Raw genomic sequence first — 23,402 nt, 5'->3', positions numbered from 1 at the left:
TAAAGAAGCCGAGCACCAGGCAGGGGAAAGCTTGTATCCATTGTATCACCGGTGGGTACCCGGCGGCACTAGGGATCGAACCCCGCACCTCCCGCATGCGAGGTGGATGTTCAAACCACTAGGCCACGGCTGCGGTTAGGATGAAATCAGTCCGTAAGCCTCGTTTGAGCGAGAACAATAACAACCACCAGCTACCAAGTAGTCCAACAACTAACTACTAAAATAACAACCACTGTTTTCCGTGGGAAGAACTCGAAACCCTTGCTATCTGCCCATGTTGCTAGATCATTTATTGTCACTTGCACCTGTCTATCACATGTTGATACGTTGCAGGATGTGCAGGGTATCTGAATATCGTCAACATAGACTGAATACATAATTGATTTTGAGATTATTTTATCAATGAAATTCATTTTTAAAACAGAGTTTTGTACTTAAAATACAGCCTGAGGTGCCCCATTTTCCTGAATGAAGATTGTTGAGAAGGTCTAGCCTAGTCGTACGTGAAAGGGACGGTTAGATAGAAAGTCATTTGAACTTGAAAACTGGTTTTTGAGAGGAAATGGTGGATTTCCTCAAATCTCGGTGGACACCTGAACCGCGCCGTAAGGGAAAGGAGGAAAGTGGAAGTGAAAGAAGAGGTGCCGTAGTGGAGGGTTCGTGACTAATTTCGACCACCTGGGGATCTTTAACGTGCACTGACATCACACAGCACACGGGCGCCATTGCGCTTCGCCTCCATCGAAACGCGACCTCTGCGTCCGGGTTCCTAGGTCCCCGTGGTCGCGGAGGATCCCGAACCTCCAGGTTGTGTCGTACGCCTTTTCCAGGTCGAAGATGACAGCAAAACAGTGCTGTCTGTGCATAAAGGCCTCTCTCATAGTATTTTCAAGGCGGACTAGATGATCTATGGTTGAGCATGCATTTCGCCGTCAAAAAACCCCCCAGCCAATGGCACTGGGGATTCTTATGTTCCTGCTAGCGTGACAATCCAGGGAGCGGCGTTACAATGGAAAGAGGGGTATATTTTCGACCTTAGAGGGAAGGGATTATCCCCTTCCATCTACCTCTCCCTGCTTTGTCACACTAGCCTAAGGTTCATGAAAATCGGCCGACGCCATTGGCTGGAAGGGGGTCCTTTGTCAGGGAAAAGCCACTGCGTTCTTGAGTTGTATCCAGTTTCTGTGGAGAGGAGTGGAAACGGTAGTCACGGACGCCGAGCGCGTCGCAGATAGCAGGAGGAGGGTAGTTGCAGCACTACGCATACGCGCGCCGCCGCGGAGAGCTCCAGTAGATGTGCGCTCCTTTGCCGTCGCGGCGTTGCGGAGAGGAGGAAAAGAGGCATCCCAGGTGTGCTGCGTACTCCCCCCATGACGTCACATACCTTGACCTAGTGGAGAGGAAAAGCGTCTGTCGGCATTGCATGCGTAGGGCATGATAGTGGATTCTGCGTAGAACGCCGGTGCACTTCAATGCGTTCAACAGAACGCTGGTTGTGTTCGATGCAACGCCCGGTCGCCCACAAAAACATTGAAACCAGCGTTGTGTCTTGTATCACGGAGCTATCGCTCGACATTCGATTCAGCAGCGTTGAACCCTCTACGTTTTTTCGTGAATTTTTCGTTCACGGCCAACGACGCCAAAGACGACGACTCCGGCTTTTCTGCGACATATGGGGCACTTCACGCGTTAAGAGAGCATTCCTAGACAGCACTTTTGAACGAGTATTGAAGGAAGTTGTTTCGTTGCCATCAGCTGCTGGAGACCTCAGTGCGTAACGGCAGTCGCTGCACCACTCCGTTCGTACGGGCGCCCAGAAAGCTGTTCCCTGACATGGTTCAGACATTATTTAAGACAAGAGCTCCGATTAACCACAATCTTCATTCACCACACACCATCACCTGCGAGGGGAGCGGGCTTCGGCAGCCCCAACAGCGTTTCCCGGCGCGAACGGCCGGCGGCTCAACCATCGCAATGCCCCACCTTTGACGCATGGCACGTAGTGGGATTAGCCTGATTACGCGGCCCAAAATCTCCCACACATTTCGCAGTCACGCAGGGCAAAGTACAAGCGATAGTTGTACACCTTCCCCTTATTCCGAGAGGGCCCGCTCGGAAGTCCTTTTAGATGTTTAGAAAGTAAAAACGACAGTGCTACATTCAGAAGTTGATTGCACTCTCCCAGAGTGGTGACGTCACTGAGTCTTATGCTACGAGATGCACACTCCTGCTATTGCTATGACGAAGACGGTGTTGTAAACTCCAGAATACTTTATTGATGCAGTTGGAGCAGTACATAGACGAAAAGAAAATAAAGTGACTCGCCGCGGCTTCTAACCTTTTGCGCCGCTGAAGACAAACAGTAATCTCAAGCGAAGTATGATCAGATAACGTCAACAATCACCGTACAATTTACCATATCAATGGCAAGGTTGAACTCGTTCTGTCTGGACCATATAAAGATTGCAACTTCAGTTTAGTTTATGGGGTCTGACGTCCCAAAGCGTGAGTACTCAGGCTATGAGGAACGCCGCAGTGGGGGGCTCTGGATGATTTCGACCACATGGGGTTCTTTAACGTGCACTGACATCGCACAGTACGCGGGCCCCCAGCACTTCGCCTCCATCGAAATGCGACCGCCGCGGCCGGGATCGAAGCCGCGTCTTTCGGGTCAATAGCCGAGCACCATAACCACTGAGCCACCGCGGCGGCTGATTTAAACTGTGTTGTAACCTTGAAGTAGGGGGAAGTGGGCGACACAAGGAATTCTTTCCCCTTCCGCGGAAATAACGTACCCGTGAAGAAATAGCTCCCGCCGCAGTGGCTCAGTGGTTAGGGCGCTCGACTACTGATCTGGAGTTCCCGGGTTCGAACCCTACCGCGGCGGCTGCGTTTTTATGGAGGAAAAACGCTAAGGCGCCCGTGTGCTGTGCGATGTCAGTGCACGTTAAAGATCCCCAGGTGGTCGAAATTATTCCGGAGCCCTCCACTACGGCACCTCCTTCTTCCTTTCTTCTTTCACTCCCTCCCTTACGGCGCGGTTCAGGTGTCCAACGATATATGAGACAGATACTGCGAAATTTCCTTTCCCCAAAAACCAATTATTAATATTATTATAAGAAATAGCTGTCGATTCTCACTTTAGCGAGCGTCGGTAGTTCTCACAGCTGCGTCATTTGGTTTCATACTCGCATGCAACGAGCTCCTTTAAGAGCAATGATTGGCGCCATTGCAGTTTTCCGCAATTTCAGCTGCCCAATGAGCAAGATAAGTTTGTGCTTAGCTATTTTCTGGATACTTTTGAGGGATGATTTCAGCTTTCTTTTTATTTCAGGTAAGCAACACTGAAACATGTTTGAGAACTCCCTCACTACGGCAGTGTCGTCGGGCCAGGCGTCGCGCTAGGGGCGCGAGGGCCGGGCGACGGCACAGTGTCTCTACGCGTGTGCTCCCTGTTGAGAGCGCCGCACATGAGAGGGACACCACCGCTGCGTCGTGTACTGACTGCACAGTACGCGTCGCAAAATCCGCTTCAACTCCTCACTTATATTTTTGTAACTTACTGTAAGAGGGCATAAAGCCCTCCCCTGTCCTTTCTCCTTATCGCTACCCTCTGTACTTCTTCACGTATTTTTTTTGTTGCTGCAATAATAAACCACTACTACTGCTTCGAAGACGCGTCCTCTATTGATACTCCGGGTGACAGAGGCTCTGCCCGGTCGCCCAAGCGTCATTTTCATTTTTTCGAAATAACGCATCAACTGTGGTAACGTATTTTCACAGATTTCATACGCTGACCTCCGCTTCACTACGCTCTATTTTCCATTTCCATCGTCCTGTCAGTGCACTGTCTGGAACAGAAGCTTCCAGGACACGCGAAAAGGAATGTTCGCGCTTAGGTCCCATGCTTTTAGGCGACCGCCTAATTCCACTACCACACATTATACAGCATGTGAGTTCAATTTTTATCCCCACAAGGGTATTTTTGAGCCGCAGGCTAGTAACAGAGATACAGGTTTCGGTTACAGCTCATGCGCCCTAGATACGTTTGTTAACGATAGTACGTTGCAGAGATTGAAGCGGTCGCAGAAATATCGCTCTCTGCAGTCTTGAGGTGCCTTGCGACAAGTTTTAGCTGTTTGAAGCGATGAAGCCCCCCCCCCCCCCTCCTATATCTGAATTTACAAGGGGTTCAGGGGGGGGGGGGGGGCATTTCATCAATACAAAGAAAAACGCCTAAACCTTGTCCCAACGGCAGCTCAAACAGCAATTACTCTGCATCGTTACTTGGCACGGGATGTAGGTACAGCAGCCTATATTTTGCCCATTAATTTGCTGAAACGCACAGGACGGCTATGCGTACTGTGCAAGCGCCCGACTCGCTGGATCTTGTGCCGAGGTTGGACGTCGCGTTTCGTTCTAGAAACAGTAAGGCAGACGAGGCTCCTCAAACTATGAGTATTTTAATGCCGAGCATACAGTATGTACATAAACCCCTCGTTGGTAACATTATCAAAACACTCAACGGAAGAGACTAAACACTCGCTCTACAACAGTGAAATATACCGAACAGTCAGGTATGGTCAAGGCAGCGGTACACCTTGAAGAAAATTATTAAGGTCAGCCTGCAACGTCAAAGTAAAACACTGCTCACACGTGCAATATATACGTTAGTCACTGACACAATTTTTTTTTCTCTTGCACACCACGATGTCGTTTGAAGGAACAGAAAAGAAAGAAAGGAAGTCACTAGAGGAATATCTAGTTCTGCAGTTAAATCAAAAGCGAGCTATATATATATATATATTATATATGTGTGTGTGTGTATATTATATATATATATATTTATAATATATATATCCTGTCAGCTCTAAAAGAAAGCAGAGGTGTGTAGGAGGTATTCACCTTACATCACGAACTGTTGAGTGATCTCGAGTGTAGAGAGAATGTGTGACAGAAAGAGCCAATTTATACTACGTAAATAGTCCAACGTCCGGGCCCGCTACCGGCAGGCGACAGCGAGAAAGAGATCCGCAGAAAGGGCGTCCGAGCCTGCGGCGACGCGAGCGAGGGCCGCGAGCTAAGGTATAAAAACTTCACCGCAGCCTCAGATCCACACATGTTTTTCTTTTTTTTTTACGGTTATTTTAAAAATCAATCTCGCCTATGGAGACTACGCGTCCAGTATCCGTAGGAATGTGCTATATATAGACTCTTCTAGAAAAAAGAGGGAAAGTAACAAAAGGAGTTTGTTGTCACGTCTCGGTTGTTTACCTTTCCTCCTACGATAGCGTTATGCAGCATGACCGGCTCGTGGCGTCGGCTGTGCACACGTCACTTGATCGTCTGCTTCTCATCTCCTTCCGGGGCAGAAATGGTGTGTGAGCATTCGTGTCTGTGCTTTTGCTGTGTTACCCGCAAAATATGTGCGCAAAAAAGAAAGAGGGAAGACCGGAACGAAAACGGAAATGCCTTCCTCAACAGTGAAGCAGGCGACAGGACTTGTCACACTCTCCGCACGGCGCAAGATACGGTTCTCAGGAACGCCAGATAAGGCCGACAAGGTAGCTTCTGTCTAATCACCCTCGTCGCTGTTTTGAATGCGGCAACGCCAGCGTTGTGCCGCCCCTGAAGTGCAGTGCAGGCGATGAGTGACACAAACGACAGTCTGAAGACAATCGGCCTGACCCGACAGCGGCACAAAAGTAGCCAACGAGACAAGGGCGCGCTCATTCTCGGAGCTGAAGCTGGCAGCTCGATGACTTTTTTCTTTTTTTGACGGAAGAGTGCAACAGGTCTACTACAAAGAAGTCTTCGGTAAGGCGGATCATCACCACCGGCTGAATACAAGCGCAACTAAAGACTGCAGTCGTGGAAAAAAATAAATTGCACAGTAACAACAAAGAAAAACAGTACAGGAAGGACAGAACCACAGAAATAAAACAACAACACAACAACAGCAATGAAAATGTGCAGCCTGTAGGTTTGGAGAGGCGTGCCTGCTCTCTGCAGCTACGCTGACCATTTTTTTTTTCAGATATACGCCGTTTGTAACCACTCTATAAATCACTTCTCAAAACGGGTATATGTATAAAATGTACATGCACCATATGATTCCGAAAGCACGTGTCCCCTATGTCCCCTTGTTCAACATGCCAACCATTTTGTTCCAAGAAATTTGCTCTGGGTGAACGGACGCTTACACAACTGAGCATTGATGCACACTACACTCACATACAACTTTTTTTTTTACTGTCTAATAGACACCTTTTTTTTTCACAGTTCTCGACACCTACAACCACCCAAAAGCAGCAGCGTTACTACAGCAACAAATGCGACGAGCGACATTTTTTTTTGCGCGCTTTTAGGAAAAACTCGTCTCTCACAGGGGAGAAGCGCCTGTCATCGAGGAGCACCAAAAAGTGATTTCGTTATCTTTCTCCCCCCTCCCCCTTACAGAGACGCACGTAGCCAGGCTATAGAGGGAAAAAAAGACAGCTGGCGTCAAAAGTGCGAAGCAGCAGCAGTAAATCCATCCGAGTTAGCTCGGCGCCCTACTACGAGGCAGAAACCTTGCCAAAATTTACAGTGGTCACTGAATGTCTTCCTTTCTCTATTTTTTTAGCAGAATGTTTCGAGTTATTGCTTCTTCAAAGGTTCTCTAACCAAACACCGGGAAACTGAACGAATGCGTGACGTCTGGTCGGCGGGAGCACACACGACGGATGCTGCTGGTGCCACGCGGCGCACGTATGTGTACATCCTCCCCATCTTTGAACAGGCCCTTGCCTAGCATCAGCCTCAGCTAAGTAGCATTGTAGTCTACAAACCTACAGGCGTGAGCAGACGTTCTTCTACAGGTCTAGAGCGGGCGTTCCGCATAGCCCGCTTGACGTTGCCTGAAAGAACCTGCCCGGGCATCGAGACCGCATCCATGCGAAGCGCAGTCGCGTACCCTGCAGGTGGCTAAAAACCAGAACCACACGATTGTGTACCGCATTTAGCCGCATGTAAGACGCCTACTTGCACTCTGTTTGATCGCAGCTTTATTCGCCGTCTGGGCTGTTTCGCCAAGATGCCTCTTCCACGGACAGGAAAGGAAGCAAACAAATGAACGAAAAAGGCGTCGAAATCACTCTGCTACTGTACGCTGGCATCTGCGAATAAGACTCGCAAGCACCCATCCTGTCTTACAAACAGCTCTTGCCTGAGGACTACATCTTGAGTCTCGGTCCGCGCATCACGTCAGCCGCCGACCGCAACACTTCAAACAACCTGGCAGCGCGCCCCTGAGCCCTTTTCATTGCAGTCTTACATGCAGACAAACAAAAACTTTAGCCTTACAGGCATTCGCCTGGCCATCGTACGAACACCACTGTGCATGCGTGGCTGTCCTCCCCACTCATCTATACCATATTTCGTGCTCCACCGCGTGGATGTATGCCATCGTCTCGTCTTTGGAAAGGTCGTTTGCACGTGCTTGCGACGCAGGCATATGACATTTTTGTGAAACGTTGCGTCGCATGGCTGTTAGGTGTTTCACCTGGCCCAGTCTTAGCCCGTGGCAGAGATGGAAAGAAGGCGTGCAGTTAACGAACGCTCTGACAAGGGAGTCACCGAAAGAAAGCTCTCTAAAGCTCCACGGGGGAGCGACCAGCCGTTTCGGCGCCTCCGACGCCTGCCGCTCTGGGGAAAGGCAGATTGTCCTCAATCTAAGCACGTCATAAATAAAGGTAATACCTTAGGCGCTACTATACGTCATTCTTGGATGTTGCCATTTTAGCAGCATATACATGGAAGCGGACGTGGCGAGGACAGCTTGATTCATGCCAGTCGTGCTTCGGTCACCACTTTAGATGAGAATTTTGTGATAACATCCCAAGAGCCCAAGGCCATTCGTCTGCTAATAATAATATTTATAACCGATAGAATCGATTTCTAAACAGTTAGCCTTCTCTCCACCTCAAGATTCGATGCGAAGTCAAGGCCACCATCCCACAGAGCTAATGTTTTAGCCAGCAAAGTGCACATGGAAACAGTGCACCTGATTCCCCAAAGCAAACAAAGACGCTGCGAAAAGTTTCCCCATGCAGGTGGCTGTAGAGTGACCGTTAAACTAAACAATAAAACGCATCTCGTGACCCCACCAAAACTGGCTGTGAATTAGGCCGAAAAGTAAGATTCTAACATGGAGGACAGTTGCCCCGTTACGTTTTCGTCAGTCAAGCACTTTGGGCCGCTTCATTCTAGCTTCACATCAGTCTCCTCCAGGAATATCAGTTTGGAAAATGCTGCCCAACCTGTGCACAACAAGGGTGTTTGAAAGATTACTCTGCCTCTCACTAATTACCTTTTTCTCTTTGTTCGCGTATGTGTATATAGTATATCTGTGTACGCAAGTTATATATATATATAATTTTCTTTAAACATACTCGCATTTGTACAAACTTTTTACACGTTTGAGCATGATGTCTTCATTATTTTTTTTCTTTACACATAGTAAACTAGGAGACTACCGCAGGCCTCTCCGCTGACGTTTTTCTTCTCTTCCTACACTCGTTCTTTGTAACGCTATAGTGGTAAAATCCTGTACATGTTAGCGTACTCTGACGCGGATGCCCCCGGTGCGAAACGAGAGGGAAAAAAAGAGAGGGGGAAGCTCATCCTGGCTCCAGCCCAACGAGCTTTTGTAAACGAGGATCCCAAACTCAAGGCACAATATACAATAGAAACGTTGTCCTGCATAACTGTCAAGGGAAGTCCATTTTCGCTACCCACTGAGTGTGTATGTGTGTGTGTGTACGTGTGTGTACAAACAACTGAATGGCGCGCTCTCACTCGCGCCGGGAGGTACCGGACGACCAATGCGTGAAACGACGCGCGGAGGCAGCACCGGCGGCAACAGCACCGGCTCCGTCCTCCGGACGAAAGGGCAAACCAAAAGGGCGGGAGGGGGTTGTTGTAGGTCGGTCGGTCGGTCGGGTGGTGTGTCGTGGCATTCTTTGGTTGCTCGGCGACAGGCATCCGCGCCCACGGAGGAGTCCATCAGTGGGAATGCATAGCTTGTTCTTTGTCGGTGTCCGGCCCAGCTTCGGCGCAGTCCACGAAGGTGCCAGGAAGAAGGTTGGGGAAGAAGGGACTCGATCCCTCGGTCCGGGAATTGATATGCGCTGCCGCCGGGCGCGCCTGCGTCCGCCGCGAGACTCGCCAGAGAAGACACACCCTGCCGCTGCTGCAGGCAGCCACGCAGCCGCGCTGGCAGATTGCACTGTGTCCGGACAGGAGGGTCGGCTCCCGCTACCGGCCGCCAGAGCAGCCTTGCGGACCTGGCAGCCCGGTGCGGTCGCCCTGCACAAGCGCCCCGTTTCACCATACCTCGTGTTTAGCTGCTCGTTTTGGCACTGCTGATAAAAGCTCTGCCCGCCTGCATTAGGAACGCAATCGCGCCTTTGAATGCTGCCACATTCGCATGCATCATTGGGACTTGCGAATCATGCGATCCTTGAGCCTCTCTTTCATTTTTGTTTTCTTTTTTGGTGGGCAAGACTGGATGGTCTGCTTTCTCGATCTTTGAAGACCTACGGGAAGTCACGGCATCAGGATCTGCCATCTGCAAACGAGCCAGCGTGCACTGCTCCACGAATCAGATGTCATGCCAGATACCTCCAATGTTCTGTGTTTGAACACTCTAGTTGCCTATACACCGACCAATTTTATAGTGGAAAGCTAAAACTGTAGTCACAGAACTCCCAGCAATTTTATGGCGGTTTTTAGGAGCGTATCTCACTGCATTTAATAACTGGTCATGCATTTGACAAGCGCATATTGCCAAGACCTCTAGCACTTACTGCTGTGTACTATGCACACACCAGAAGTACCGTGTAATGATTTAAGAATTGTCCTTTTTTTATTTTGAATTATCTTCATGCACTTTCGAAGCATGCACAAGCGCCAGGCCGCTGTTTTCGCGTGCGTTGCCAATGCAAGAAGTCACACTATTCGGTTCCTAGCGTCAGCGCATCTCGTCGAACAACAGTGATTCGAGGGAACTCAGCTGAGCCTGACTCCCCTCCGAACTCAGCCTCCGCGAAAAATCAAGATCACGGTACAACGTATGCACGCAAGACAAGCTCTATTCTATGCACGCGTGTGGCTCCTGTGTCTTTAACGCTCACTCAAGCTGCCTTGAAACTCAAATGCAGTTCTCTTATAGAACAATGAAGACTGCACGAGCAAGTTCAGCCAAAGTGAAACCGCGGAACAAGCGGTCTCCCTTTATTAGCACAGTTGCCGCTCAAATACCGAAAGCTTGCTTCACTGCACGCGTTGAGGTACTGCAAAAAAGCCGAACCTAACTTGTACTTTATGCGAGTTATTCGGCGTGCGCATTCTTGGACGACACCGCTGTCTGTACGAAGCCAGCTCTTATTGGATGTAAGTGTTCATTGGCTGAACCGAAGCAAAACGCATAAAATTTAGCTCATATTCCCTGCAGATTGACCAGATTTACCACAGAAGCTAGGTGCACCGACGTGTTGTCATGCGCACGCAAGGGAACGCGAACGACGGGCTTGAGCATAACTTGCACGGTACATTTTGCAGTCACTTCTCTACTCACTCTTAAGGAGCAGCGTTGTATCCAGTGAGGCCATAATGCAGTATTCATGCCTCGTAAGAGCATGCGCGCAACATGCACATGCACTTGTTGAAGCCACTCGAACGTGCGGAGAAAAGGAGCAACGAATGTCAAAAGGCCACGTACCTGTCATTTCAAAAAGAGTGATTCGGTCTACAAGTATGGTTACAGTTGGTCTTCTAGGTGATTGAGTTCAATTTTCTTCCTGTTGTGGAACTTTCCGTAGTGACAGTGGTGGTGGTGGTGATGCTGATGGAGATAACCTGCGCCCAGACAATAGCGAGGCGCGATTTTCAATCAGGACACCATTTCAATCACGACACCCCCGCAGACAATGACACGGGAGATTGTGCCACAGTATCACTTCATAGAAGACGCACAACGCACGCCCTCCGTCAGTGTATGCGCCGAGAGTCACCCTCACGACTCCGGTTTTTTCAGACAGAAGTCATTTCATAAAGGAAAATATTGTGAGCATGAGGAGGAATAAATATGTGGAGATTACGATTGCTTGAGGTCTGCCTTCTCTCGCGAATAAGCGCTAGGGGCACGTATATCTCATATCACACGTACCAGTGTACCACGTATCAGTGCATCACTTCGACTCGGCACAGACGTATGCCAGGTAATATTCATAGCATTGAGTGATAAGCGAAAAATTAAGATCGTCATGTTTATGTTAACTAAGAGGGAACATTCGTGACATATTTAACTGCGTGTTGATGAGGGAAACTTACAATCAAGATGTCGTACAGCGTCAGAAGTCGCAGATATGAAATGCTTCGGTGTATAAAGAAATTCCCGTATTATGCACACTTATATACTGCTTTGGAAAACAAGAACAGCTCGCGAGCGTCTGCCTGATTTCAAACTGCGCCCCTGCGCATGACATAGGCGGATACGTAATACAGCTTCTAATATTCTATTGTATGTAGCTTTGAGGCATGTACAGCCATACCCCTTGCCAGCGCCATCTTGTCCTCAGAAGAATTCCGCACATGCTTACCGGAGAACTAAGAATTAAAAATTTATAAACCAATACTACGTGTGAATACAGTATTGCATTTCGCTGTTGCTTTGTATATGTACATTAGATGGTGTCCTGTCAAGAGCGCACGGTTGCTTGTCACGATGGGTTGGCCGTACGCCCGGCGAAGGTTAATGAAGTTGAGAGTTGGGCGAAAACTCTCGTCCAACTTTCGACTTCATTAACCTTCGCCGGGCGTGCGGCCAACCCATCGTGACAAGCATTCGTCAATACGTGTCCCTAACTGCTCGCGTGGCATCGTTCAAAGGCCGTCTTCAGTTTAACCTCACGTGCAAATCCCAAGCCCTTCCTCATTCGCTTTGTCTGATCCATCCTGTGCACAAGCTTCGGACACAGCGTTGTCGCCAAAGCTGAACGCTCCCTTCTTCAAGCCAGGTTACAAGAATGCGAAGAGAAGCCGAGAGCCCTGGAAAATGAAGCCTTCTTCGCTCGTCGTCGCCTGCAATCGCTCTACCGGGAGAAATTTGCCAGCATTCAGCTGCATGCTAATCATAAGGCTACAATACATTCTCGGTCTGCTGAAGTTTCACATAAAAACGAAGCCGCCGCGGTGGCTGAGTGGTTATGGCGCTTGGCTGCCGGCCCGAAAGAAGCGGGTTCGATCCTGGCCGCGGCGGTCGAATTTCGATGGAGGCGAACTTCTAGAGGCCCACGTGCTGTGCGATGTCAGTGAACGTTAAAGAGTCTCAGGTGGTCGAAATTTCCGGAGCCCTTCACTACGTCGTCCCTCATAGCCCGAGTTGCTTTGGGACGGTAAACCGCTATAAACCAAACATAAAAACAAGTTACATCGGCTAGTCCCTTTCCCATCAACTACTTCCAAAGCTGCACCTGCAAAGGTTGTCCACAACGTTCTGTGCTATATTCCTAACAACGCTGAACTCTCTGTTTTAAACCTCGGCCTGAACTTCAAAACTGGACCTACCCAGGATGCTAAGAAAGCTGGTGTGTGCTGTGAAGAACGCTGTTAATCAAGTGGAAGTCATGCGTCGAGTTGAAGCAAAATTTCATACTCTCAGCGTTCTCTCCAGGTGCCGCTCGAGGCAGTTCCTGTCCCCTCTGACTGCGGTACAGCGCCAAGCTGTTAAGAGCCTTCACAACAACAAGGATCTCGTCATACTTCCAGCCGACAAAGGCAACACCACTGACCTTTTGTACCGGACAGACTATGTAAGCCGGATGCAAAGACTACCGCCACCTACTGCCGACTCGACAGGGACTCAACCGCAAAGATGCAGCGCGATTTACGGAAACTTCTCGCCGACGTCTTCCATTTCGTCCCTCCGATACACAAGCCACTTTGCCTCAGGCTGTAGTGCACTAACGGTTCAGCCCCCGCTCTGTACGGACTGCCCAACGCACAGGAGCCTTGTATGGCGATGCGTTCCTTCGTGGACTGCAGTCGTTCCCAACTTCACAGTATATCCGGTTACCTTCATCACATCATCTCGCTTCTTGTAAGTCGTGGCTTGACACACGTACGAAATTCGAATGACTTCATCGAGAAGGTAAGCGAAATTTCACCAGACGACAACGAGCTCCTGGACTCGTTTGACGTCAACCTTTGTAATAGTTTATAGACAGTCTATAGACTTCTTATAGGCTCTATTGCCTTCTCATAGGTATTTCTTTTTGTCTATTCATAGCATATAGTTTTCCTATAGACAAAAGTCTACTAAAACTGTATGGCCATAAATCTATAGATTGTCTGTAGACTGTCTAGAGGATTTGTATTTCCTATAGACTGTTCTCTAGAGTTTCTCTATACAGAGTCTACAAAGTATGATAGACAAAAGTCTATGGACTGTCTAAAGAGTTTTTGTAAGGGAAGTCGCTTTTCACGTGCGCCCCTGTTGAACTTGCCATACAAGTCTGCTCTTCTGCCGTCAAGTCTGACCTGAAAGAACCCCTGTTTATGTCCCAGATCTCTGCAGGATCCTACAGTTTTGCCTCAGCAACACGTATTTCGTCTTTCGAGGCTTGTTTTACCGACAGATTCAGGGCACTCCAATGGGTGCCTCCATCTCTGTGACTGTCGCGAACCTCACTATGGAGACCGTCAAACGCCACACCCTTGAAACCTTCGCACATCCACCAAAAGTTTCCCTCAGATATGCAGACTACTGCTTTTGCATGATTAAAAAGATGTTTTTCCTGCCTCTTTGTCACCTTTAAACTCCACAGAAGACGCATTTGACTTCACCAACGAAGTTGAGGCGAACGGTGCGTTGCCCTTTCTCGGCGTCTTGGTAAAACGCGATAGGGGCAAACTATCTTTCGGCATTTGTTAGGAAATCTACACACACCGGGCGTTACCTCAACTTTAAATCAGTCCACTCAGCCACACAGAAGATACCGGTTGCTACAACCTTATTCAAAAGGTCCCAACGCATATGCAGTTCTCCCGAATACTTTGACGTGGTGCGGCAAGAACTTTAACGCAACGACTATTCGACATCCTTCATGGCATCGGTCGAAGCACAGCTGTGTCGACAGGCATGTGAAACTCCCGTGTCTTCACTCGTGCCGCTGTTCCCAACACCCCTGGAATCAGCGAGGCGTTGGCATGCATTCTGCGCACCTTCAACGTCCACATCGACCATGCTCAGACCAGAAAACTGCGTCATGCTTTTGTGAACGTAAAGGACGTTCTTCCGAAAGAAAGACACCCCGGCGTGGTTTACAGCATTTCCTGCTCCGACTGTGACTGCGTCTACATTGTCGAAACTGGTAGCTTTGAAATGCGCCTAAAATAACATAAAAACGGCGTCAAAATAAAAAAAGTGGACTCCAGCGCTATCGCAGAGCACTCCTTATCGAATCAGCATGATATCGTCCGGGACAAGGCACGCGTTCTTGCAACTGAAAAAAAAGAACCCTCGCCTTCATCTGGAATCTTTGACGATACAAACAACCAGTAGCACATTGAACCTCTGAACTGTGGAAATCTGACAACGGCTTACGCACACTCTCTGCGCCCCCTTTTCAAGCGTATACATAAGCTCGCGCCACCACTTCTCTTTTCATTGTGAACAAGGCGCCTTGTTTTTGAGTCTACAATTTCACGTTAGTACGATTTACCCCTACCGGACGAGTTTTTGTCCCACTCTCGACTTCATAAAAGTATACAAATGCTTAAGCGGCTCATGAATGTACGTGTGTGACGTGCGTGAATAAACAAGAATCAAGCTGCAGAGGTTTTTTTTTTGTTTTCACGACAGCAAAACTTCGTTATTAAATATATTCTTTTCGTTTAAAGACAGAAAAAACTTATCAAACAATCAGTAGCGACAAATAACTATAAAAACAAAACAGCTTTTGCCCGCCTGAAAGCGGCGGCGGTGCAGGCGGAATTAACCGTTATATTAATCATACCGGCAATTGTTTCTGCCTGTCTCATAGCTAAAAAGGAAGTGCACTTCCTGCTGCAGGCCGAGAAGGTTAGCGCCCAATGAAAACTACAATGACAGGCTTGCTACTGTGCGCTTCTCAGTTCGCAGATCCTCGGGGAACACATCGCGGAGGACGCCGTCCAGTGGCACATTTTACCTTCTCAGATTTTGCAAATTTGTCGCGCTCATGAAAACAGGGACACATTAGCGGAAAGTGCTGGACATCTCTCACAACGGCGCATCTCAAGCAGATAGGTGACGCGGAGAGGTGACGCAGCCATGCGGTGTGCAAGGCGATATAAAAAAGTGAATTCCACGACAGACTCTGCGTACCACACAACAGACGCAGATGCAGAGGAGGCCGAAGCGAAGTAGCATGTTGAGAAATTCTCGTCTTTTAGAGCTATCGCTGACACTGGGCGGGACCGAGCATACTGCACAACGCAGTCCGTTGTCGTGTTACCCCTCCGATGTGAAAGGGAAGCCACAGGAAGCACGCCACAAATATTTTACATGAAGTTTCCTTAGCCAGATTAGTGCTCGAAGGTTGAATTTGTCCGAGGGAGCTCCGCTTTAGAGGTGCTATAGGCTGACTTGGAGTCTGTTAGAATAATTTCAATCTAAGGTTGACACAAGTGACACTGCAATGGCAAAGTAGAGGCTGGTGAAGGCAGACACGTGCGTCCAAAGTGCTGTATTTCTAAATTTAATGTACTGCAAGCGTAATACCAATTGTAAAATAACTGAAATGGCCCAGAAGTGGACAATGAGAGCTTGGCACACCAGAAGGTAAAAATAAAAAAAAATAAAAACTGGAGGGACACTCAAGCTCCGCCTTTAAACTCTTTCCTTACTGCGATAAGCCATGGGTCATATATGACTCACGTTTTGAACAAGCCGCCAAAAATTCTATCCGGCGCTCGCGGGCAAGCTGCGCCATCTAGTTTGCTTCCATAAGACCATTTTTATTTCTTTCATTTTTTTTTTCATTTTCTAACACGAGAAGGCGACGTGAAAAAATTGGCAGTGGCGTAGCTCGGTTATTCCAGGATATACGCAGCGAGAGGTGCGTTTCCCTGACTGAGCTTGTTGTGGTCGCTGTACGTTTAGCAATGAGAGACAGTGGGTATATACATCTTTTATTCATTTTGCTTGACAAAGACGAAGACTGTCCGATGATCTGTGAAGCAGCATGCAGCGGTCTCAATTTTGTCGATACAGTATTTCGATTTGGTAGAGCCTCCTTAGTATATATGCTCTATAGTAGTTCCCCATTCTGTAGTCTGGACGTGAGGGTCCGAAGCTAAATTAAAGCCAAACTTTTCTTTCATACACTCACTAAGAGAGTCCTGTTTCCTGTTGATATCACCCAAAGTGACACACAACTGTGAAACCATGCCGTAGGCTGGTATACACGTGACGACCACATCAATCGTCTGCTTGACATATGTTCCAGTGCCACTTAGGCTCCTTGGATGATAATGCCGCTTTCCAGAAGCCGAACACAGCAGGCTTCACCATTATTTACCGCGATCGAAGGGAGATGCCTGACGGTTGTGATACGTTGTTTCATGTACACACAGACTCCAGGGTTCTTATTTGGTTCAAGCGAACTGCCAGGCGACAGCCTAAGGATCGGAAGAGTTAATCTTCTCTTGCATATACCGCCGTTTAGCAGCAGCTGGACTATCCTTCTGTGCATCCATATTAAGCGTTGCGATACAGCCGCCGATTACATTCCGCCTTTTATACGCAATGCTGCGCATGCGACGACGCGGGGTTCGGGTGATAGAGCGGCGTGCGGCGAGGCGGGGACGAAGAGCGCGGCGCAGCTGTGGGGTCTCCCTGGTTACCATGGTATCGGCGCATGCGCACAACTGCTCATCTGCGTGACGTCACGCTCGACTTTGACGGTGTAGCGGGCGCGCGGCCGCGGCGAAGCGCAAGCCGCACTTTTCTCCTCTCCGGTTGCCATGGTAACGGCGCATGCACACAACTTTCCTCTCCCATGTACCGCGAAATGCTCCACTGGTAGTCCAGTGAAGCTCTCGCTACAAAATGAAACTTTGACCTTCGCCAGTCGGCGGCCATGGCGTCTGTTGCGTAGCGCGCTCCTGGAAGGCGAAAAGCTACATCGAGCACTTTTCTTTAGAGCAGCAGTGGTGAGTAGACAACCATGTGGAATGGTCGGATTTCAGTTCCGATTGCGAGACTCCGATCGTCACAGAGGCCCGTGACTACAGTGTCCTAGAAAGGACACTGTACCCGTGACATATCGCGTGCTCGCGCGTTTCATTTTGCCGTTCACGTTGTTTTTATCAGTGTGCCTGATTTGTAAATGACGAGTGTGGTTTTATTTGTTGCTTTAGGGTTTTTGCAACGTACTGACAAGATATTTTACCGAATGCGCCAGCACATTTTTTATTATAATGGTGTCAACGAAGGCCACGCCCCCTTTCCACCCATAAAATCCATTCGCTATACCAAAAAATGTAAAAAGTAGGAACTGCAAGCTCTGCTGTAAAAAAAAAGAGCAGAACTAAGAACAAGTGTAATGTGCAGCACATTTCACATCTACCTACATTTCATGTCCTCACGCGACTGCTTTCTCTAGTGGCACAGCAGTCATGATGCCTAACTTGAAAGGCCACGGAAAGTACAGTGTCTTATGTACGCAGCTGAAAATCACAAGAATGGTAGCCAGGAACATGTGTTTCATATATTTTATTTTTTGTAATCAATTTCTGGCTCAGTGCAGTGGATTATTTTTGCTTTGCTTGTATTCTTTTTTTGTTACCAGCGTATTTAACCAATAATTTTTTGAAAAGTTTTGCACAAACAACCCAGGCACTTTTTTCATTCGGAAGTATAATCAATAAGCTACAGTTTGACGCATTACAATGCGCAGTGCATTGAGCACTTCCTGAAGAGATAATTTTTATTTTTAAGCACTCAAAATCGGTCATTTTTTTGCGATACGAAAAGAGTTAAGTGCATGACGCAACAGCGTGGATGGTTCCCTTCAGCGGTCGCTTCTCACACTCACTGCTCTGTGTTCACATTAACACATTTATCACAATATCACATCACAGTTCCCACTTCATTGTCTTTCAATTCTTCCACAGCTCAGTTTACGCACATAATGTTAATTTAATTAGTATCTCGCTATTTATCATGTATCTAGTTCACTTCGTTAATTACCATATTACTATGCTTCAAATTAAGCCAACGTCACACACATCACCCCCCCCCCCCCTTCCCCACTCCTTGTGCCTCAGCTAAGTCAACATGGCCTAGTCGGTAACAGTCTGGCTGGCGACCCTCACGGCTAAGCAGAACGTTCAGTTGGGCGAGTTGGTACAGATGTATTCTCGTAAAGCCAGCGCCAACTACGACGAACAAGATCAAGAAGGACACGGGACAAGCGCTGGCTCTCAACTAGGTAAGTTTTTAATAGCAACACCTGGTGCTTAAAAGGAAAAACAAAGTCAATCACATGTTCTACTAAAACCGATAAAACAGCAGACAGAGATGCACGCGACGCTCAAAGACCACCAAGGAAGGCTATCTCTATCAACGAGGCTAACTGACGCTTTGCTGGCGCAATTGTGTTCCTTTGCGATATGAAAAGCCTTTATCAATTTCCGCGTGGTTTGATCACGGTGTATAAAGCACCTCTGTGCAACGCCAGATAGCTGTGCGTTTTTTCTTCTTCATTATTTCACAATGGGTTGCCGGATATGAAAGGTCCTTGCTATTCTCTCGAATGTTTTTGTGTTCCTGGAGGCTTCAAGTCCGACTTAACCATGCAGGTCGCGTCGCGCCACCCGTAATACACGATCACACTATGCAGCATCCTGCTCTAACTTTGCCCGCACATAAAAATTCCTGGAAACATAAGCATGCACCGAAGAAAGGGAGCCAGGCAGGAGGTCGATCCTGCGTAGCATTTACCCCCCACACCACGGCACACTGCTCTCTGAACGGAGATTTCGATGAACGTGGCGATCTGTCATGCGGCTCTTCCACAAGTTGAACAGTCGATCCTATCAGCACTAGAAGATCACACGGAACCTTAGAACCTTCCATTGTACACAAACATTTTTTACTATAGGGCGTAATTCGACGTTTTCAGCAGAATAAAGGCACGTCTAGTGAATGCAGAGTTGTCTTCGAAACGTATCTTCGGTTAATTTGGTTTATAAGGTTTTATCGTCCCAAAGCGACCCAGGCTATGAGCGACGCCGTAGTGAAGGGCTACGGAAAGTTCGACTACCTTGGGTTCTTTAACGTGCACTGACGTCGCACAGTACACGGGCCTCTAGAATTTCGCCTCCATCGGAATTCTATCCTCGCGGCCGGGATCGAACACGCGTATTTCGGAGACTTCGATGAACGTAACGATGGCGATCTGTCATGCGGCTCTTCCACAAGCTGAACAGTCGATCCTATCAGCACTAAAAGATCACACGGAACCTTAGAACCTTCCATTGTACACAAAATCTTTTAGTATAGGTCAGCAGCTGAGCGCCATAACCACCAAGCCACTGCAGCGGCCAGGAACGTATCTTCCAGATATGTGCTGAAGCCTATTACAGATGTCGCAAAGTACGTTTCTGGTAAATTTACTTCTTGCTTGGTAGTGTGCGTGGATTCCCGTTCGCCTCAGCTTTCAGGGTGAGGAAGCCTCGCGCCGCCATTTCCCCTTCGCTGTGGCATGTTCGGGTCCCACGCGCCGGTCCTGCACAGCGCACTGTGCGTGTGGCACGGTTTCTGTGCGGCTGCGTGGCGACTGTAATAATGCGGCTGAACTGGAAATAGACAGTACATGGTTGTTTCACTCGTGCCAGCAGTGTTTTGGCACTCCTGAGTGCATTTTATGCATGATGCACTCGCTCCGACTACACGACAATCGAAAAGTTATGACGGACTGCTCTATTTCCAAGTCAACGGCCGCACTGAAAAAAGACAGCGGTTATTTGGTCTTCCTTGATAGTGATAATATTGACTACATTACAGTCACATAATTCCATAGAATATTATATTGCTTTTGACGTTTTGAACGTAAGGACTGTTCACAAGGCCCCAAGTTTCTCTTGTATACAAGCAGCGCGGAGGATGACCTACCAATTATCATTTCTGCGTAGTTAATACCCACTTTTCCGACATTCTCTGAATTGCCTTTGTCTTTTTGCTGCACTGTATGAAAAATTCTACGTAGTAATGTCATATTTCTCTTCCAAGTGGTCCGTCGTCTCACTGCTCTGAAAAGCTGAGGACACGTCTGAAACCAAATGGCCATATTTTCTGAACTGCTTCCCTTAGTGGCTTGTACCGCAACAAAATAAGTCGGATGGTTGCGTTTCCCTTTGGATGGCATAGACTACACGTAGGTTGATGATGCGATGTAACGACGTCTTCCTAATTCGTAGTGACTATAAAGTCGCTTTATTCGAGGACAAATTTAACTAAATTTATTTTTTCCTTCAAAACACATAGAAAAATTATTTAAAGCAACTGATTCACAAAGAGACCTCACAAAATCCGCCTCTTATAACTATTTATTTTGAATCCTATTGTCCCCGCCAGGCTAAGCTAACAAAGCGGAGTCACAGCAACACAGGCCGCCTTACTCGCTTCCACGGAACCGTCTGCTCCAGTTTCTAAGAGACGCTGGCTTGCTGCCTCGCTCGATAGTCGTCGAGCACGGCAATAGATCTCTCATTGAGAAATGGGTCTGGGCTAGTTGGAAAACCACGTTTGAGGTAAAGCGCGCAGGAAGACGCGGGCTATTGAACACAACCGAGAAGCTCTCATCCGTGCTGCTGCTGTCATCGAAAGAGGAAAAAAAGTAATCTATAGGACATAGTTGTCCAGAAACACGCGTGACGAATTTTGTTTATGCAGCTGTGCGACGGCAATGAAAATAACCTTTTTCCCCCTGTTGTGGTGTCTTTAAAAGCGATACGAAAGGGAAGATAAATAAACCATTACTGGAGAAAAAAGCCGCCTTTCGTTGACGTCATGCAGACGCGGCTTCTTTGCTTAGTGACGCACAGAACATAGGTTTGGCGCCAGGCTATTCGTAGTGAGGTGGCGCAAAGAAGAAGATAGAGGGGAGGGAATATAATACCTTCGTTGCATAACATAAAACGAATAATAAACTGAACAAAACGCTGCAACAAGACCTTCACATATATATGCAAGAGCGCCTAAATAATGCAGCTGTCTTATTGGGAAACATCTTTGTGGCCAAGTTGTGAAGAAGCCGCTCGGCAAGTTCTGATGTGGCCTGGCAGGTTTTAACACTTGCCTTCCAGCTTTCCTGACCTACGTGATCGGCGCAACTGCTTCTGGTCTAGTGGACTAAACATGCGATTTCTGATAGCGTGCATAAGGTGCGATATGCAAGGCCGCTGTTATCAGGAGAAGAAAAGCTGCGATGCGTATCGAAAACAAGGCGCCTGTAATCAGGAGAAAAAAGGCCGCGGAGAACGCACGAAACTTGCAAAACCAAGACGAAAACAGGCAATTTCGCCCATTGGGCCACGCCCCTTGCTTGAAGTGAGCTCGTGTTATGTGTGTGATGCAGCAGTAAGAGATCAAGCTATGAGGGACTGTTGTGTTTCGGGGTGTTCTGCGGCGTTCGCTTTGCTCGTGACAGCGCGCGCGTGCAGAAAAAAGTCATCGCAGGTCAAACCAGACGGCCTGACCAATAGTAAACTCCAAAGTATGTGAGATAAGGCACAAGAAACGCTTGCTTTCCAGAACAATTTCTGCCGGGGACGGGGGTATAATGCACACCTTAACTTTGCATCCTCATAATTACTGAAATTAGCAGCTTAAAGGTGACTTCTCGCATTGATTTCATGGCAAACGAGAAGCTTTTAATGGCTGCCTTTGGCGAATATGCAACTGCAGCTCGAAATACTCCCGATTGTTGAATAAGTAATAGAAAATGTAGAGTATCTGGGTAAAGACATTGCACTGGAATATAATATAACGGTAATGATAATATAATATTGCCTTTATTTTTCATCACAAGGATGAGGGAGGCAGAGAGAAAAAGCAAAAATTGTAGCTTCACGGCCTCTCCCCTCCCCTACAAAAGATACATAATTTGCAAAAGAAAAAGAACGCAGACAGCATCAGCACATAGGAAGAAGCAACGGCAAGACAATGAAATGAATACAGGAATGCATTAACAAAAATTCAATTTTAACACAAATGCAACACTTCGTAACACATAAAAAATAAACAAAAACATAGAAAAATATACCCGATTACATATAACTGAAACAAAATGTCGCAGTTCTTTTCGTTGCAGGCGTTCCTTGCTCCTTGTTGCTGATCGGTGCTCCTTGTTGTATAGGGTGTGTTTCTTTTGCACAATGAAGCCAGTTTGCAATGAACAAAATATAGTTTTTACTTTCGGTTTTGTATTTAGAAATCAAGCGATATGCATACAGGTGATTTATTGGCATTATGTCTCCTTTATCAAAAAGTTGTTTAGATGGGTGGTCGTGTGATACATTAAATACTATTCTAAGCATTCTTTCCTGTTGGATATGAAATTTTCGGAGGTTAGTGAAAGATGTATTTCCCCATACCAAGCGACAATAGTTTACACGAGAGCATAACAGTGGGTTATAAAGCAGCATTTTTACATTTAAAGGGAGGATGTGCTTGTATGCGCAAACTGATCCCATGACATGGGACAGTTTAGATGTTATATAATTTCTGTGCTCGTCCCATGACATTTTCTCATTGAAAAATATACTATTTTAAAGGAATTAACTACATCCATTTTAAAATTATTAAGCGTAATAACATCGTTATTTTGAACGTCCCTGCTATTGGGGCGGAAAATAATGGCTTTAGTTTTTGAGCTATTAATCTGCAGATTGTTAAATCTCGTCCACTTTTCAAGCTGCATAAGCGTTATATTTGCTTTTGTGATCATGGTCGAGGCACATGAGCCGGCAAAAAAGTAAAGTGGTATCGTCTAAATATATAGCCATCTTTGTTTCTTTATCTATTTGTGTTATGTCATTTCCGCATATGTTGAAAAGGAATGGACCCAAGATGCTGCCTTGTAGCACACCAGATAAGATAGCTTTGACCTCTGATCGGTGACCGTTTAATTCTACACACTTCTGTTGATTCTTAGGGTAACTGCTCAAAAGTAACAAGGATTTTCCTCGAAAATCGTATACTTGTAGCTTTTTTAGCAGCAGCATGTGATTAAGACGATCAAAGGTCTTCGAAAAATTACGTATATTCCTAAAACTAAATATTTGTCTTCAAAAGATTTCAGAATGTATTC

General features: G+C 47.3%; 1 protein-coding gene across 3 annotated transcripts in view; it reads right to left on the bottom strand.

Moving 5' to 3' along the window:
- Positions 1-5,138: 5,138 nt before the first annotated feature.
- The window catches only part of Glut1 (Glucose transporter 1), a 56,671-nt gene continuing 38,407 nt past the window's right edge, over positions 5,139-23,402 (bottom strand). For all 3 annotated transcript variants that reach the window (XM_077648942.1, XM_077648943.1, XM_077648944.1), the window contains exons 15-16: positions 10,763-10,899; positions 5,139-9,348 (exon numbers count right to left, since the gene is read on the bottom strand). In XM_077648942.1, coding sequence (XP_077505068.1) covers positions 10,802-10,899 — 98 coding nt within the window. In that variant the 3' untranslated portion in view covers positions 5,139-9,348; positions 10,763-10,801. The remainder of the gene's footprint in view (positions 9,349-10,762; positions 10,900-23,402) is intronic.

Source organism: Amblyomma americanum, chromosome 1 (assembly GCF_052857255.1).
Source record: "Amblyomma americanum isolate KBUSLIRL-KWMA chromosome 1, ASM5285725v1, whole genome shotgun sequence".
Taxonomy (NCBI): domain Eukaryota; kingdom Metazoa; phylum Arthropoda; class Arachnida; order Ixodida; family Ixodidae; genus Amblyomma; species Amblyomma americanum.
This window is presented reverse-complemented; position numbering and strand designations above follow the sequence as displayed.